This window comes from Abrus precatorius, unplaced genomic scaffold (genome assembly GCF_003935025.1).
Source record: "Abrus precatorius isolate BTA unplaced genomic scaffold, Abrus_2018 Scaffold11, whole genome shotgun sequence".
Taxonomy (NCBI): Eukaryota; Viridiplantae; Streptophyta; class Magnoliopsida; order Fabales; family Fabaceae; genus Abrus; species Abrus precatorius.
This window is the reverse complement of record NW_020874303.1, coordinates 9,228,449-9,243,615: the sequence shown is the minus strand read 5'-3', so window position 1 is coordinate 9,243,615 and position 15,167 is coordinate 9,228,449. Positions and strand designations below refer to the sequence as shown.

Below are 15,167 nucleotides of genomic sequence, written 5' to 3'. Positions count from 1 at the left end.
AACTCCAATTTGATAAATTATTTTGGTAATATTTGATAAATGACTTTAATCATTTGTTTTGTACTATAATAATTATATTTTTATTATTTTGATCTACATACAGTTGTGGATCAAATATACACAAAAGTAATTTGACTTTTCAAAAATCATTTTTATTAAAATTAAATTTAAATATTTAATGCAATTAAAATTTATTAAAAATATTTATTATATTAAAAATATAAAAGTATAATAAATATTTGTAATAAAAATTTATTAATTTTAAATATATTTAAATTCAACATTAAAAATTAAATTTAATAAAATATTTTATAATTATATTGTTGTATCATTATGACTATGTCTTAATAATATTTCCTAGCTGTAAAGAAAGATAAAAATTTCCCTTGCCCTGCATATTTTCGAGATATCAATAATAATGATCTGATCTTTTTGTCTTTTGTTTTTTCTAATTTTTGAGAATAAAAGAAAAAACAAATGAAAAAGGGAAGGGAAGAAGAAACCTGTGACATGTGCCCCTCGCTGTTAGTTTAAATTCTAAAGATGAGAATCAATACTTGTTAGAACATACTCGATTAAAAGAAATAAAAAATAAGGTATGGCATTACTTTCCAAATGTCTTATCTGGATAATTTTTTCCAAAAAACGTGCATGAAAACGTCTCCATCGCGCGATACGTGTTATCTTCGGGGAGAAGCCCAGCGCTTGCTGAACTCTGCAGCCGTCCATCGTCTCTGCAGAAAAGTTGCCGACACTAGATGCAAATTTAACGGTGAAGATTTATGCGGGACACGCTGGACGGCTGCAGAGGATCCGAACTAGATCATCTAAATATATTATTTCATAAAATTTGATATTATATGAACATATTTTCATCGGATAAGGTTCCATTATTGTACAGTCTTTGGTTGATGCCATTCTTGTCACACAGAAAATAAATGTTTCACGCTTTAAAGTGATTCATTAATTATATATTGGTTGTTTCAGTGTCAGCGATGAAGCGCTACTTATCAAAACTCGTTCATTGGTCTACTGGCTTCATACCATCAAATTCCTTCCCGGTAAGAACTCTCATTCTCTCTGATTTTGTTTTAGTTTTTTCTATGGTTATGTAGCTGATCAAACTATGTTGTAGTGGATTGAAAATTGGCCTCTTGGGACACACACATTAAGTTACAAACTTGTAAAAATCATTCATTTAGTTGCGCCATTTTAATATCAATGTTTTTTTATAATATGATGATGTGAAGGATTAATTGCTTTGATATCCTTTTGCATGTAGATGGGAATTATTATTTTTTGTCCAGGGATTATTTTACTGTAAGAATATATCTGAGCTAGATCTCATATGTGTTTGTATTAATCTGGGGTATGCTGGTGCTGATATATGTTCACACTCAGTTTCAAAAACAAGCAATCCCTCAGTTCTACCAAGAACATGCAAAAATCAATTATTTAGTTGTACCATTGTAATATCAGTTTTTTATAATATTCTTATTTGAAGGATTAGTTATATTGATACACATTTGCAAGCAGATGAGAATTAATATTTTTTGTTCAGGGATTGTGTGTAAGAATATTAGCTAAATCTGGGGTGTGGTGGCGTTGATCTATGTTCCAATTTTGTTTGTAAAAATGGGGCTACCTAATGACACAAATTTTCTTAAGCTATTGAATTGTGAGATAGGGTCTTACCGTGCTGCCAGAAGCACTAATCGTCAAGCTTTGCTCACTGGCAACTTGAATGAATATGGCACAAGAGCTTTTTCAACGACTTCTTTTGCGTCATTGTCTGAAGATCAGCCAGAGAATAATTCTGTCTCTGATATGTTGGTAGATTCATTTGGAAGGCTGCACACTTACCTGAGAATATCCTTAACAGAGAGGTGCAATTTAAGGTGTAAGTATTGTATGCCAGCAGATGGTGTTGAACTTACTCCTAGCCCTCAGCTTTTAACAAAGGCTGAGATTCTGCGATTGGCAAATCTGTTTATAAGCTCTGGGGTAAACAAAATACGTTTAACCGGTGGGGAGCCAACTGTCAGAAAGGATATCGAAGACATATGCTTGGAGTTGTCATCCGTGAAGGGATTGAGGACATTGTCCATGACTACCAATGGTATTGTCCTAGCAAGAAAACTTCCAAGGCTGAAAGAATGTGGGCTTACTTCTGTGAACATTAGTTTGGACACACTGGTTCCGGCAAAATTTGAGTTGATGACAAGACGCAAAGGGCATGAAAAAGTAATGGATTCAATTAATATTGCCATAGAACTTGGATATAATCCTGTTAAGGTATTTTTTGGTCTTATGTCATTACTTTTTGTAAGTGTTTCTCTTTGATCACTTCCCCATGAGCAGCTACCCTTTTGCTAAATTCATTTATTCAAAATAAATTATATAAGGGAATTTTTCTTGTACAAGGGTGCATAACCTCTGTTAAATTCATATCCCTGATGGAGACATTTTAAGGTGTATTGTATGGTTCTATTGCATTTCAGGTCAACTGTGTTGTAATGCGTGGATTCAATGATGATGAAATCTGTGACTTTGTTGAGTTGACGCGTGAAAAGCCAGTTAATGTTCGGTTTATAGAGTTCATGCCTTTTGATGGAAATGTTTGGAATGTCAAGAAAATTGTACCCTACTCAGAAATGTTGGATACAGTGGTAAGGGAGAATTTAGACTGGAGACCTAACTTTTATCAAGTCACCTTCTCTTATTAAACAGACCTTTTATAACCATCATTACCGAACAGATGAAACAGTTTACCAGCTTAAAGAGAGTTAAGGATCACCCTACAGATACAGCCAAGAATTTTACAATAGATGGGCATGAAGGAAGAGTTTCATTTATCACATCAATGACTGAGCATTTTTGTGCTGGTTGCAATAGATTGCGTCTACTTGCTGATGGAAACTTTAAAGTCTGTTTATTTGGCCCTTCAGAGGTAAGTTATATAGAAACTGTCAAAGTTCAGTAAATTATGTGTGTCATTTATATTTGGTGACAGTAATTGTGCAAGAATCTGTGATGTCTCATATACTTGGAATACATCTGTCTTTTGCGACTTTGTGAGGCTACAGTTATTGATGATAATTGCGGGCTTTCTAAATCCAAATATGTAATGGATTGAATAATTAGGTTATGTGGTGAAGAATCTGACTTTAAGGAATTGTTATTTAAGGACTATAAATATTTTTGGGAAGTAAAATCAGGACTAATGCTGTTAAAAACCTTTTGCTTCCTTACACTTAATTGTTGCCATTGTTGAGTATCATTCTGGGATTTGCTTTTTTTCATTCTGATCATCAAACTTAAAAGTTGCACAATTTAAATTTACTTACTGAAATTTTTTTTAGTATATAATTTTTACTTTTTTATAAATTATTATTTTTACTCTCTCTAAGTGACGTAGTCTATTGGAGTACTCTAAAGTGTCAACTGTTTGTTGGACCATATTAACTAGAGGTACTAGAGCAATAGTTCGTGAAAAAGTAGAGACTATATGCTAACAAAACATTTTATAGGAATTAAGTTCAAATTATACAACTTTTGTAGGGACTAAACATTTAATTATGCTAAACTCAATATTCAATAATTTAACTAAAAATTATAAAGATTGATTATGTTATATATTTAGTTAATAAATAATACAAATTAAGGTTAATTAGCCTTTCAAATTACTAAATACATGTTCAATAATAGCTTAATTGTGACTTTTATCATATCCTAAATCACTGTGAGGTTCAATTCATTGCTTTGGGTAACAAAAAAGAATATGGAGTGGATTATAATGAGACATTTGTACTTGTTGCTAAGATGACTATAGTTCGAACAATTCTTGCTATTGCTACTTGTAAAGGCCGGTCACTTCACCAAACAGATTTGAAAAATGCTTTTCATCATAGTAACTTGATAGAAGATATTTGCATGACACTTCCTTAGTTTTCCTCCTCTACGTGTGCGGGTACAAGCTTAAACATTACTTGTATATCTTGCAATAGGCTCCTTGAGCTTGGCTTGAAAAGTTTCAGTCCACCATTCTTGGGTTCTCTTTTACTTAGAGCTAATATGACTCTTCTTCGTTCATTCATCATACAGAAGCAAGTATTATGCTTCTTCTTATCTATGTTAATGATATAATTTTTATTTGGTTTGATTATGCATTCATTCAACAACTTAAACTTCCATTTCAAACCTCCTTTAATACGAAGGATTTTGGTTATCTTCACTATTTCTTAGGTCTTGCAGTTCATACAGATTCTAAGAGTATGTTTTTTCATCAACACAACTATACTGAAGATTTGATTATTTTGGTTGGTTTTCATTCTACTGCCCCAGTGGATACTCCTTTTGATGTCAATGTTAAATATATCATTGTGATGAGGGTGATCTCCTCCCTGATCCTTTACTATATTGTCAATTAGTGAGTAGTCTTAATTGTTTGACTATTGCATGTCTTGACATCTCATTTGTAATCTGGCAAGTGAGTCAATTCATGAGCACTTGCCACTTTCATTTGGCTGTTGTTCACTGCATTATCTGTTACTTGAAGGATACCTCTCATTGCGGTCTATTCTTTCCTGCTAGCAAACCTCTAACTTTGTTTGGCTATAGTGATGTAGATTGGGTTAGTTGTCTTGATACTTGGAAATCAGTCACTGGTCAGTGCATGCTTCTCAGTCTTGCCTTGATTTCTTGGAAAAGTAAAAAATAATCTTGGCTTTCTAAGTCCTCCATAGAATCTAAGTATTGGGCTTTCTACAGCTTGTTCGTAAGTTCTTTGGCTTTGTGGTCTGGTCTTTTGAATGCGTTTGGCTTTCCTCAAACAGTTGCTACTCCCCTCTGTGCTAAAAATACTAGTGCAATTCAAACTGTTGCCAATCTAATTTTTCATGAGCGTACTAAGCATATTAAGGTGGATTTCCATTCTATTCTATTCATGGGGCCTCTAAAAACCAAGTTATATCTCTTCCTCATATCACTTTGCAACTTTAGCTTGTGGATATCTTTACCAAGGCTGTTCCATGTCCTTCACATCAGTTTCTCAAAAGCAAATTGATGCTTCTTTATCAGCAGCATCAATTTGAAGGGGATGTTAATAAGGGAATCAATTATTATCATTGTTTCTTGTATATATTAGGAATAAAATCAATCTCTAATTATACTTCCCAATTTAGGTTCTACAAAATAGGAATTAGAATCCTTTTGTAACTAAGAGGGGTAAATGACCTTGTACTATATAAAGAGGAAATCAGAATCAAAGAAGGCATCAAGCCATAATTTCTTGACAAAAGAATCATGAAAGGCATTTGATGCATTAATGGTTGCTGATGTTAGATTACCTTTGTTTTGAATTTGAAGTTGGGAGGAAAGTCATGCTTGAAATGTCATGTTTCAATAGTGTGCTTTTCTTTCCCACGAAAATTACAAACCTTGATAGGTGTATACTTAGGACCCTTTCCATTGGAGATTCCTCTTCCTCTACCAGCTGGATTGTTATTTCTACCTCCAAGAAACTAAGAAAGGGCTCCCAATCAAGGTGCATACTTAGGACCCTTTCCATTGGACCTTCCTCTTCCTCTACCAGTTGGATTGTTATTTCTACCTCCAAGAAAGGGCTCCAACTCGAATGTTAAAATCCCCCAAGATTTGAGTAGAGATCTACCTTCTTGCTACAGGACTAAAGAAAAGGCCTTATTCATCAATGTCAAAGGCTTCATAATCAATATTGACTCTTTATAGGATTGTATTGTTCATTGAGGCCCTTACAAAAACATGTTGCATATTTTGCTTCTTTATATTTCTTGATGGCATCTACCAAATCACAGAAGCACTTGATGTTGCAAGAGCAAGAAGGAATGGCCTCCATGAATCTAATTCTTCCCACATGTGTAGTAAGCTGAAATTTCTCCTGTCAGCTTGTCAAATTGAGTGGATATCTTGTAGAAGGTCTGAAATTTTGAAGTAATCACCTTTTGAGAACCTTTCTTGTAGACTATCTCATAGTTCTTGCACATTATCTATCCGCGGAAAAAGGGATCTTGTTATCCAGCATACCACCATTGTATTACATCTTTCACATGCATTGTGTAAAGAATGCTTGTCTCCTGGATCTTTGATGAATTTGGACTTATTCTTGGAACATGTTTCTACTCCAAGGATTCTCACTAGGGTGTAGATCAAATGGACTCCTCAGGTTCTGAGATTCATCAACTTTGCCTGTGTTGGTCAACTTTTCTTATGCAAGCAATTAGCAGCAAACAGCATGGCAGAGATCTCACGAGGAGAGCTCTAATACCATAAAACGAAAGTGTGAGTAGAGAGAAGAAAAAGTGTGGAATTGTAAAATGAGATTGAGTCATTCATACATTGAATTGATTATAAACATGAATTTATGCACATTACAAAAAAGAAATTGTAATACAATGGCTAACTAAAACGATAATAACAAACTATAACAAACTTTATCTTAATTAACTATTATTATCCAATAATTTCGCTTGAGATTCAGCTCACATTTCTTTTTTGGAATGGTGCTAAAGTTAAGCACATCTTATAAAATGTTCCATTGATTGAACGTGATAAGCATTCTATGTACTCATTATAGATATTATACAGACCATTATTATGGTGCTTTATGCATGGATATCGACAGTGACAATAAAAATTAGTCATCAAATACATATAGCTTCTTTCATGTGTAAGCTTCACCAAAAGATTTATGTGATTTTCTTATATGGGCTCTTTGTCTTGCAGATTAGCTTAAGAGATCCCTTGAGACATGGTGCAGAGGATCATGAACTTAGGGAGATAATAGGCGCAGCGGTATGCCCTTCTCTAGTCATTATTGCTTAAATTCATAATTTCATTATATTGAGTTATGATAGGCACCCAAAAATTAACTAGGAAAAAAGGGGAAATGTATCATATTATTTAGTATTAGGTCTGATCAAGACAATCCAGGACCTAAGTGTAACTGTTTTTACAGAGAGGTATGAAGAAGAAAATAAAAGATATATTATCCAGCCTAAGTTCTCTAACTCATCCATCTTTACCAGGATTTATTTTCCTCTTTCATATGACAATATAGCAATAGAATTTCATTCACGTGCTATTTTAATCAACTATGATAGGTAACCTCTAATAGAAAAGGTATACTTTAGGAATAGGAGAGGGATGAAGACACCCCCCCCCCCCACACTAACTGACAAGGAGTTAATCGGACATTTTGTATATAATACAGAGAATGGGTGGAAAAACATTGTCGGGAAAGATTTAGCCTCATTTGGTAGTTGGGAGAAATCAGCGCTTCTCAAATACCCTGAGAAAGTAACTGTTTGTAATTGTATCACCTTCTACCTTTAGACCTCATTAACCAAAGCGTATCCATTGAATAATACAGCCGTTCTATGATTTTCCTTCTGTCTCTAGTCCAGTCCTATCAAGCTATGCGATTACTTTCTAGAAAAGTAGTCAATAGCAAGTCATATACTACCTGAAATTGTATAGCTAACTTTAATTAAACTATTTTATGGGGTCATGTACTATCATATTTTGTATTGTTGCCTTGTCTTGATCTAGGTGAAGAGGAAGAAAGCTTCACATGCCGGTATGTTTGACATAGCAAAGACTGCAAATAGGCCTATGATTCATATTGGTGGATAAGGTCTGATCATCTTTTTCCTTTCTTATAAATTTAACGCATTCAATCTCTTAGATGATATTTTTTCCAATTTTCTGCTACACACAATGATTTGTCTCTATTTCAGGTATCAAGACGTTCATTAATGGTCAATCTCACTCCATATAGGTGCTACGAGTTTGTCCATATGTTGTACTACTTTTGTAAAATGTCTTGTGTCTGTTGATAAACTCCATCAGTTTAACTTATAACAGTATCAGTGAATAGCGTGCCTTTGTATTTATTTCTTTTATGGAAGAAATGAATGGAAGTTTGAGGATGTTGGCTATGCCTGTTACGATGAAGAATGGATTATATTTTGTGCTTTGGATGCTTAGTTTTTCGGCTAGCACGCATCATTGAAGTTGTACCCTGCATGCAGCGAGAAGTGCATTGCACAAAAATTAATGGAACAAACAAAATATAGTTGGATATGTTAGTGCTGCTTTTCAGACTTTACACACAGAAGCCTTCCTAATTGTTAACTATTGCACGAAAATTTAATGCAACAAACAAAAATCCATAGGTCATCAAGTTCTATGGCTGGAATCCCTTCAGACAATTCATAGTAAATACAATGTGTTTGTCATTTAGGTCCTTTCTAACATATCAAAACCTTCATGAAGGATGCAAGAATTATGTAAATTTTGAGAGAAGACAACAGAGGTATTAATTAATATAAATTAATACGGTTCATATGAGAATATTGCATTGCATGATCGAAGGAGTGGTATTTCATGAAAGATAAGATCAACAATTCTTGTGTTAAAGAGGAAGTTGGAGTATTATTTATTAAGATAGATATAGTAGAATGTTTTGAGCATTTGAAAACAAGATATATAAAATATTAGCAAAAGAAGGTAGAAGTAGAGGTAAACCAAGAAAGACAAATGAAATCATTAAAAAGGATGTAAATTAAATTAGACAAAAACATACTAGCGTTGTTTAATTGATGTAGCTGACTTTACTTGTTTATAGGTTTTGATTGTTCTTATACATTTCGTACACAAAACATTAAAAGAAAAAAGGTACATTTTGCATAACCGGTTTATCTTGTGACTTATAAGATCTGGGGGTGGAGTATTTTGCTAAAGCTTGAAACCTGCAGTAGTTGATCCCACTGGGCTATGTAGTTTGTCCCCTTGTTGAATTTTATACAAAAACCAATCTAGGTGCTGAGTTTTTGCCATCCAAAGTCAACACCGTCATCATCTTGAAATAAAAGAAGAGCAAGCATACAAGTCAAAGCCACTTTTGCTTCCCAAAATCAACGCTGACATTACCTTGATAAAGAAAGCTGCAAAAGCCGATGTGTTAGTGGTATCCCATTCATTCCTGAGTAGCAGTTAGATTATGAGTTGAAACTAAAGCTGCTTACTTGTTCTATTGAAGTAAATAATAGCAGATTTATAAGATGGATATTTGTATATTGTATATACTGTATTTTTTCAAAAACAAAACACACTTTCTTAACATATTTTTTATTATTTGTTAAAATTTACTGAAAAATACAAAATTATGAGTGAGCTTTGATAGGTTAAGAGAAGACTTACAAAAATTTGTGATTCTTATAAAATTTTAGCTAATAATAAAAAACTATATTAAAAATGTTTTAAAAAATACGCTTGTAATAAAAAAAATAAAACATTTTTAACACATTTTTTACTATTAATTAAAGTTAATTAAAAATTATAAGATTAAGTGCGAGACTTATTAAATTAGAAATGAAACAAACATAATTTTTATGATTTTTAATAAATTTCAACAAAGAATAAAAAATATATAAAAATATGTGTTATATAATATTTTTCTAACATTTTTCATTTTAAAAAGGCCAAACCAAAGTATTTTTCTTAAGAATTGATCACTTTTTAAATGTTTTAATTTTTTAAAACATAAATCAATCACATGAAATATGTTAAATAATGCATTAAAAATTATATATATTACTGACATTTCTGTTAATTATTTAAGTGAATATTTCTCTATTCTTGTTTCTAGAAACACATTTAGATTATAAACTTAATTTAACATCATCATTAATTTATTGAGAAGTGATATTAAACTAAAGTGATTTGTATAGTAAGGATAGAAGGTACATTTGAACCTGTAATTATGCAAAAACATCATTTTGGTATGCAAATGTTTATGAAGTGTGACATTGCATGTGCAGTTGTATTACAAAGCATTGCTCCTAGTAATTTAAGGAATGCAACGTTTTTAAACCCCTTCAAGAATTTCATTACTGGAAAAAAAAGGTTCCTAGAGTTATTTATTGCTTTTAGTTGATAGTATGCAGATAATGTTGCGTATTATATCCTCTCCTTCTCAAGTTATAGACAAATGAAAGTAAAACCACTGCAAATTTCTTTATAAGTGTACAAACAACTCGTGAATACGAATATACGACAATGATTGCATGAACAATTTTAGACTAGGACTCTAGGAGTTGTTTAGGAAGATAATTTTAGAGGAAGGAAGGGCGGATAAATTTTTATTTTTAAATTAGCAAAATTATAAATTATTTATGATCATAAATGAATAATTAATATATTATGATGTTAACTTATTATTTGATATTTTTAATTTTGAAAATTTATTAAATTAAAATATATTTATTTGAAATAAAAAAATTTCTCTTCTTTTCTCTCTTTCTAAAATCTCCCTTCCAAAGAACTCCTTAAATGCTAATCGTGTTTTAGAGAGCATAACTTAATAGATAGAATAAGGTTTGGATTATTGAATCTCATCTTAACATTTGAGACGAAGATAAAGAATTCCAAATGGGGGCTTCTTAGTGTTCATTATCCCACATGTATTCATTCTATAACAGTCAAAACAAAATTATTTTCACCAATTCCCTTTTCATCCCTAATAACTATATAAGCATGCTCTATTTGATATAACTAAATTTACTGTCTATAATAATATTCCTTTCACTTTCAAAGCTGTGATGCTGTTTATCTCTAAAGCTCATCACTCTTGAAAGTCTTCATAAAGATAAACAATTGTATCAGGTCTATGTTATTACTATATGTGTGACAAGGATAGTGTTGTTGATTGCTCAAATGTTGTCAAAGATTGGATAGAATTAAATATTTGTTCTCAAAACGGAGTGAATTGATCTTTGAATGGTTAGCCTATTAAATATCCCTTCTTCTCCTCAGGGAGTGATGAGAAAAAGGAAAAGAAAAAAAAAAAAAAAAACAGCCAGGAGAAAAAGAATAGCTAAGCTAGTATCATGAAATCTTAGAGAGTAATCACTAACAAGAGATGCAACACGACCACTATCATACACATAACAAAGTATTAAGGCCTGTAATATATTCATAAATGCTCACTATAATCCTTCAGCATAGAAAGAGCCATTAAAATCAGTACACAAGGTTTTTGTATCTGAAGCAAGGTAATTGGCAATACTCAATCAACATGGAGAAGCACCAGTTTTTCAGTGGCTAATTTTTATGATGAATATCCACATATCAAGGAGACAAACAAATAACAACCCATCAAAAACAGACCTTAATTTTGATCAACTACAGGCATAGTACTTAACTCTTCCATAAAACCATCCAATTCTGTGAACCCATCAAGGAAACCACTAAACTTCTCTTTTGACTTTGATCTCCACATATCATCTTCAACTGCTTCCTCGTTATGTGCATTCTTTACCCTTATCTCGTTTTGCATACTCAAAAACTCTTCATCTTCTTGCATGATCATGGCCTTCTTGGTGTGTAAATCTATTATTGGATCTTTGGTCAGTGCAGTTTTGGATTTGTTTCTTCCTCCCCCTCCATCATCTGGCTTTCCTGTGAGTCTTTGAACTAGCTCTCTAAAATTTTCAGCATCAATTTTAATGATTTCTGGAGCATATATATGAATTATCCTGATCTTAGGCTTGAATTTTGAGATCACATGTGAACCTCTATCAACTCCTAGCTTTGAAGATGCTGAGCTTGGATAACATGTATGTAACTTTGTCATCTCTTCTTAAGTAGAAAGTGACCCGAAGGTGGTTGATTCTGAATGTTGAGAGAAGGGTATATTGAAACTGATGATTACATAGAAAAAAAAATTGGAACTATATCGATGCAAGAAAACAAGGTGCTGATTCTGAAGTTTACATGAAGCTGTCTTTAGGAATTAGGATTAGATATACATCTCACCAAATTTTAAGTCAATAAAATAATACAACGAGAAAGACATGAATGTGTCCTTCCTACTCACATATGTAATTTACTTTTCGTTATTTAGTGTTTATGTGAATTGACTGTTTTAAAAAAAGAAATCAGTCACGTCCAAAGTTCATATGGCCCAACTTGTTACATTCAATTTGATCGTATTTTGCCACATGTTAAATTAATGATTAGACCAAATTCCTTTGTTTGTCATTTATCAACTAGGGGCAATGTGTAATTTGCAGCTAGCTATAACCCATTTAATAATGGTATCTATTATTTTATATCTCTATTAATTTAGCATTCGCAGAATATTAATTGAGAATCACATCAGATTTTTAGAAAGATGAGGTCAAAGATCATATATCCTAACCCTTTGGAAAAGACTAGGAAAAATGCTTCAATCAAATAATAGTTTCACAGCGTATTTTTCTGTATGGTAAGCTTTGAACTTTCAATTTAGCTTCTAAATGAGAAGCTAAATTTGTTACATTTCTATTAGCTGTTAGTGTGACGATGAAAACACCAATCTAACATTGAATAGGGGTTGTTGATCTCTCAAAAACAAACCAAATTTTGTTATTCATGTTCAGTCAACCCGACAAGCGTAGTGGGACATGAACTGACACAAATGTTATCAGTGAATACTGAATGATACTTTTACAATTATAGAAATTCTCTTTCCAGACCAATATTATTAACATGTTATTTGTGAACGATAATTATTAGTCATTGTCGTGAGTCCATCATCGTTAAATTGCTGCATAACATTTTCAAGTTTAGTATTGATCAGTAAGTCCCTTACTAAATATTTAGTATTCATAATATTTTCGATTTTTATTATTCCATTATAAATTAAAATCTTAAGAGTAATCAATGCTACAGTTGAGTTTGTAAATATAAAATTTTTATTAAAATTTGTGATGAAATTTTTCTAAAATCACGAGTAGATGTATAAATAACATTTCATAAATGATTTTTTATATTTGATTCTTTAATCAGCATCTTAAGAATACTTATTAACATTCTTGTGTAAATTATAATTCACCAATCATTCTCTAATAAAAATACACAGCTAACCAAAAATAGGAAAAGGGCATTTACCGTCTATGATCTATCTCTGACAAAGTGAAGATCATGAATGTGATAGCTGAGGAATAGCATACAAAAATGTGTAGGAAGTATGAGATCAGTGCAAAAGGGGTACACAAAAATTAGCCTACATAGCACATTGTGTTGTGTTATGAAGATCAGCGAAGCACACGAGAGTGTTATGTGTCCCAATTGGTAAATATTCTTTCACGTGAGGGGAATGGTGGTCCTTCCTGCGAGAGAAAATTTTGTATACTATGGTCTTAACTAATGAACAAGCAACATGTATGCATTTTTGACATATTTCTAAATTTGAGTGGCTAAGACCATTGGATCACACTATTTTTTTCTCTTGCCGCCATGCATTTTCCTAATTAAAAAATTTGTAAGTTTCGGTTAACAAGTACAATGCACCAGGGTTTTTGCTCTTGGAATCATTGAGCTCAATGAAACGAGTTAAAAGAGGTACTAATGTTATCACAAGAGGTCAGGATAGTAAGAGAGAAAAAAGACATATTTTGAGGTACTTACAAATTTTGAGTTCTTTCTAGTTACTAGATAGATGGACGTAGTAAAAGATAAAGCTACATGTATTTGAGGGTTTCACAAAAATTATGTCTCACAAAATATGCCCTTTTTTTTTCTTAGTGCACCATCTAGCAACTAAATAATAATTTTGTCCAAGAGGGGTGTGGTAAAAGTGGATGATTGTGGGAGTATTTATGTGTAATTTGTAAGATACTTTATTTGTATAAATATCATAACATTATTTTGAGAATAAGTTGTACTGGTATATTTATAGATGAAATTGAGTGAAATAAAATGAAATAATTGTTTGATTTATTTAAAATGTGATACAATGAAATGGATTTAATATAATGAAATATTATTTATTTTACTTTTTTCTTTTACTTTGACCTACAGTTAAATATTGTGTATTTGACTTTTCTTATGGACAAAATACACTATCATATTATAACGCTTACTTTTCAAAATACGAGATTCTTATATAATAACAAAATAATATATACAAAATTATTATAAATTATAAATTACTACAACACAACTAAATTATCATAATAATTAAAAATATATAATAGAATTTTAATTTACATTCCTTAGTATAATAATTATAATTATAACAAACAATTTAATTTAGTTTACAATATAATAATTAACATTTACACATCTTTCTAAATAATAATTACACAATTAATAATACATTAAATTAAATATAAAAATAGTTAACTATAATTTAACTATATATCTTTAAATATTTGATTTACCTATGTGTTAAGCTTACTTATAATATGATAAACAAAATTAAGCTGATAGATATTATTATCAATTTTTGTCCGCTGTATATGTTTTCTCTAATCTCACTTTCTCTAGTTTCGCTCTCTATGGTGGCAAGAGGCTGTTGTCTATGGTGGTAAGAGGTAGAATGATATATATGAAGTAGTCGATTATACTCATCCTCAGAATCACACTAAAATCAATTTTAATTAACTTCCTTTTAACATGCAAGTCGATTATAATCGACTTCTAAGAACAAAAAATTAGCAAATGGAAGTCAAATTGAATCGACTTCTTAGGAGGCTAAAAGTCGACTGTAATCGTCTTCCTCGCAGCAAGAAAGTCAACTGTAATTGACTTCTGTTGGCAAAAATAGGAGTCAGTTTCAATCGACTTCTACAATGGAGTTTGGATAGGTAAGTCATTTTTAATCAATTTTAATATATCAGATTTAGGACATTTATATATATAAAAAAAATATTTTGAAGACATGCGTAATTTTAGTTTTGAAATATTTATTTATGTAAAAAAGTCATAAATACTTATTAAAAAATTCATCAAAACTTTACTTTAATAAACTTATGTTTGCATCACATGTTGTGGACTATAACATGTATATTTCCTTGACAATGGTACGTGAAACTTTAGGTTTTCTCGAGTTCCAAGATCTCATTTCTTTCTTTTAAGAAAAGAGGGCCTGGAGCTGCGGATAGGGTTTCTTACCCTAGCTTTTGAGAGCAACGGTGACCTGATCGATGTGCTAGGAAAGTTTCTTCAACGCACTAAGGTTGAAATCCAAACTTCGTATCCATGGCTCCAGTGGAGGCAGAAGGCATTGAGTGACTCGAGCTTTAGAAGAGATCCACAGAGGAGAACGACTTGCTAGATCGAAGCACTAAGAAAGTCAAAAC

At 31.7% G+C, this 15,167-nt stretch overlaps 2 protein-coding genes across 5 annotated transcripts; one reads left to right on the top strand and one right to left on the bottom strand.

Annotated features, from left to right (window-relative positions):
- The first annotated feature begins 892 nt into the window (after window positions 1–892).
- Window positions 893–8,868, top strand: LOC113854890 (GTP 3',8-cyclase, mitochondrial). 4 transcript variants are annotated; one of them, XM_027486197.1, is made up of 7 exons: window positions 893–1,061; window positions 1,669–2,295; window positions 2,502–2,669; window positions 2,759–2,950; window positions 6,763–6,831; window positions 7,588–7,672; window positions 7,776–7,987. In XM_027486197.1, the coding sequence occupies exons 1-6, from the start codon at window positions 996–998 to the stop codon at window positions 7,669–7,671; spliced, it is 1,206 nt and encodes a 401-aa protein (XP_027341998.1). In that variant the 5' UTR covers window positions 893–995; the 3' UTR covers window position 7,672; window positions 7,776–7,987. The 4 variants fall into 4 exon arrangements, 3 of the variants coding, with proteins under 3 accessions (XP_027341998.1, XP_027342000.1, XP_027341999.1); XM_027486199.1 differs by lacking the exon at window positions 7,776–7,987 and adding an exon at window positions 8,755–8,868 and having other exon boundaries at window positions 917–1,061; window positions 1,672–2,295; window positions 7,588–7,615; XR_003502806.1 differs by having other exon boundaries at window positions 1,562–2,295; window positions 6,763–7,672; window positions 7,776–7,974.
- Window positions 8,869–11,209: 2,341 nt separating this feature from the next.
- LOC113855598 (VQ motif-containing protein 17-like) lies at window positions 11,210–11,674 on the bottom strand. Its single transcript, XM_027487229.1, has one exon. It carries the CDS (start codon window positions 11,672–11,674, stop codon window positions 11,210–11,212), a length of 465 nt encoding a protein of 154 aa, XP_027343030.1.
- Between the last annotated feature and the right edge of the window lie 3,493 nt (window positions 11,675–15,167).

Excerpts from the sequence above, each read along its gene's own strand:
- LOC113855598 (XM_027487229.1), bottom strand. The coding sequence starts at position 11,674 with ATGACAAAGTTACATACATGTTATCCAAGCTCAGCATCTTCAAAGCTA.
- LOC113854890 (XM_027486197.1), top strand. The coding sequence starts at position 996 with ATGAAGCGCTACTTATCAAAACTCGTTCATTGGTCTACTGGCTTCATA. Across the intron at positions 2,670-2,758 it reads CAGAAATGTTGGATACAGTG|ATGAAACAGTTTACCAGCTT; the intron begins GTAAGGGAGAAT and ends ATTACCGAACAG. Across the intron at positions 2,951-6,762 it reads GTTTATTTGGCCCTTCAGAG|ATTAGCTTAAGAGATCCCTT; the intron begins GTAAGTTATATA and ends TTTGTCTTGCAG.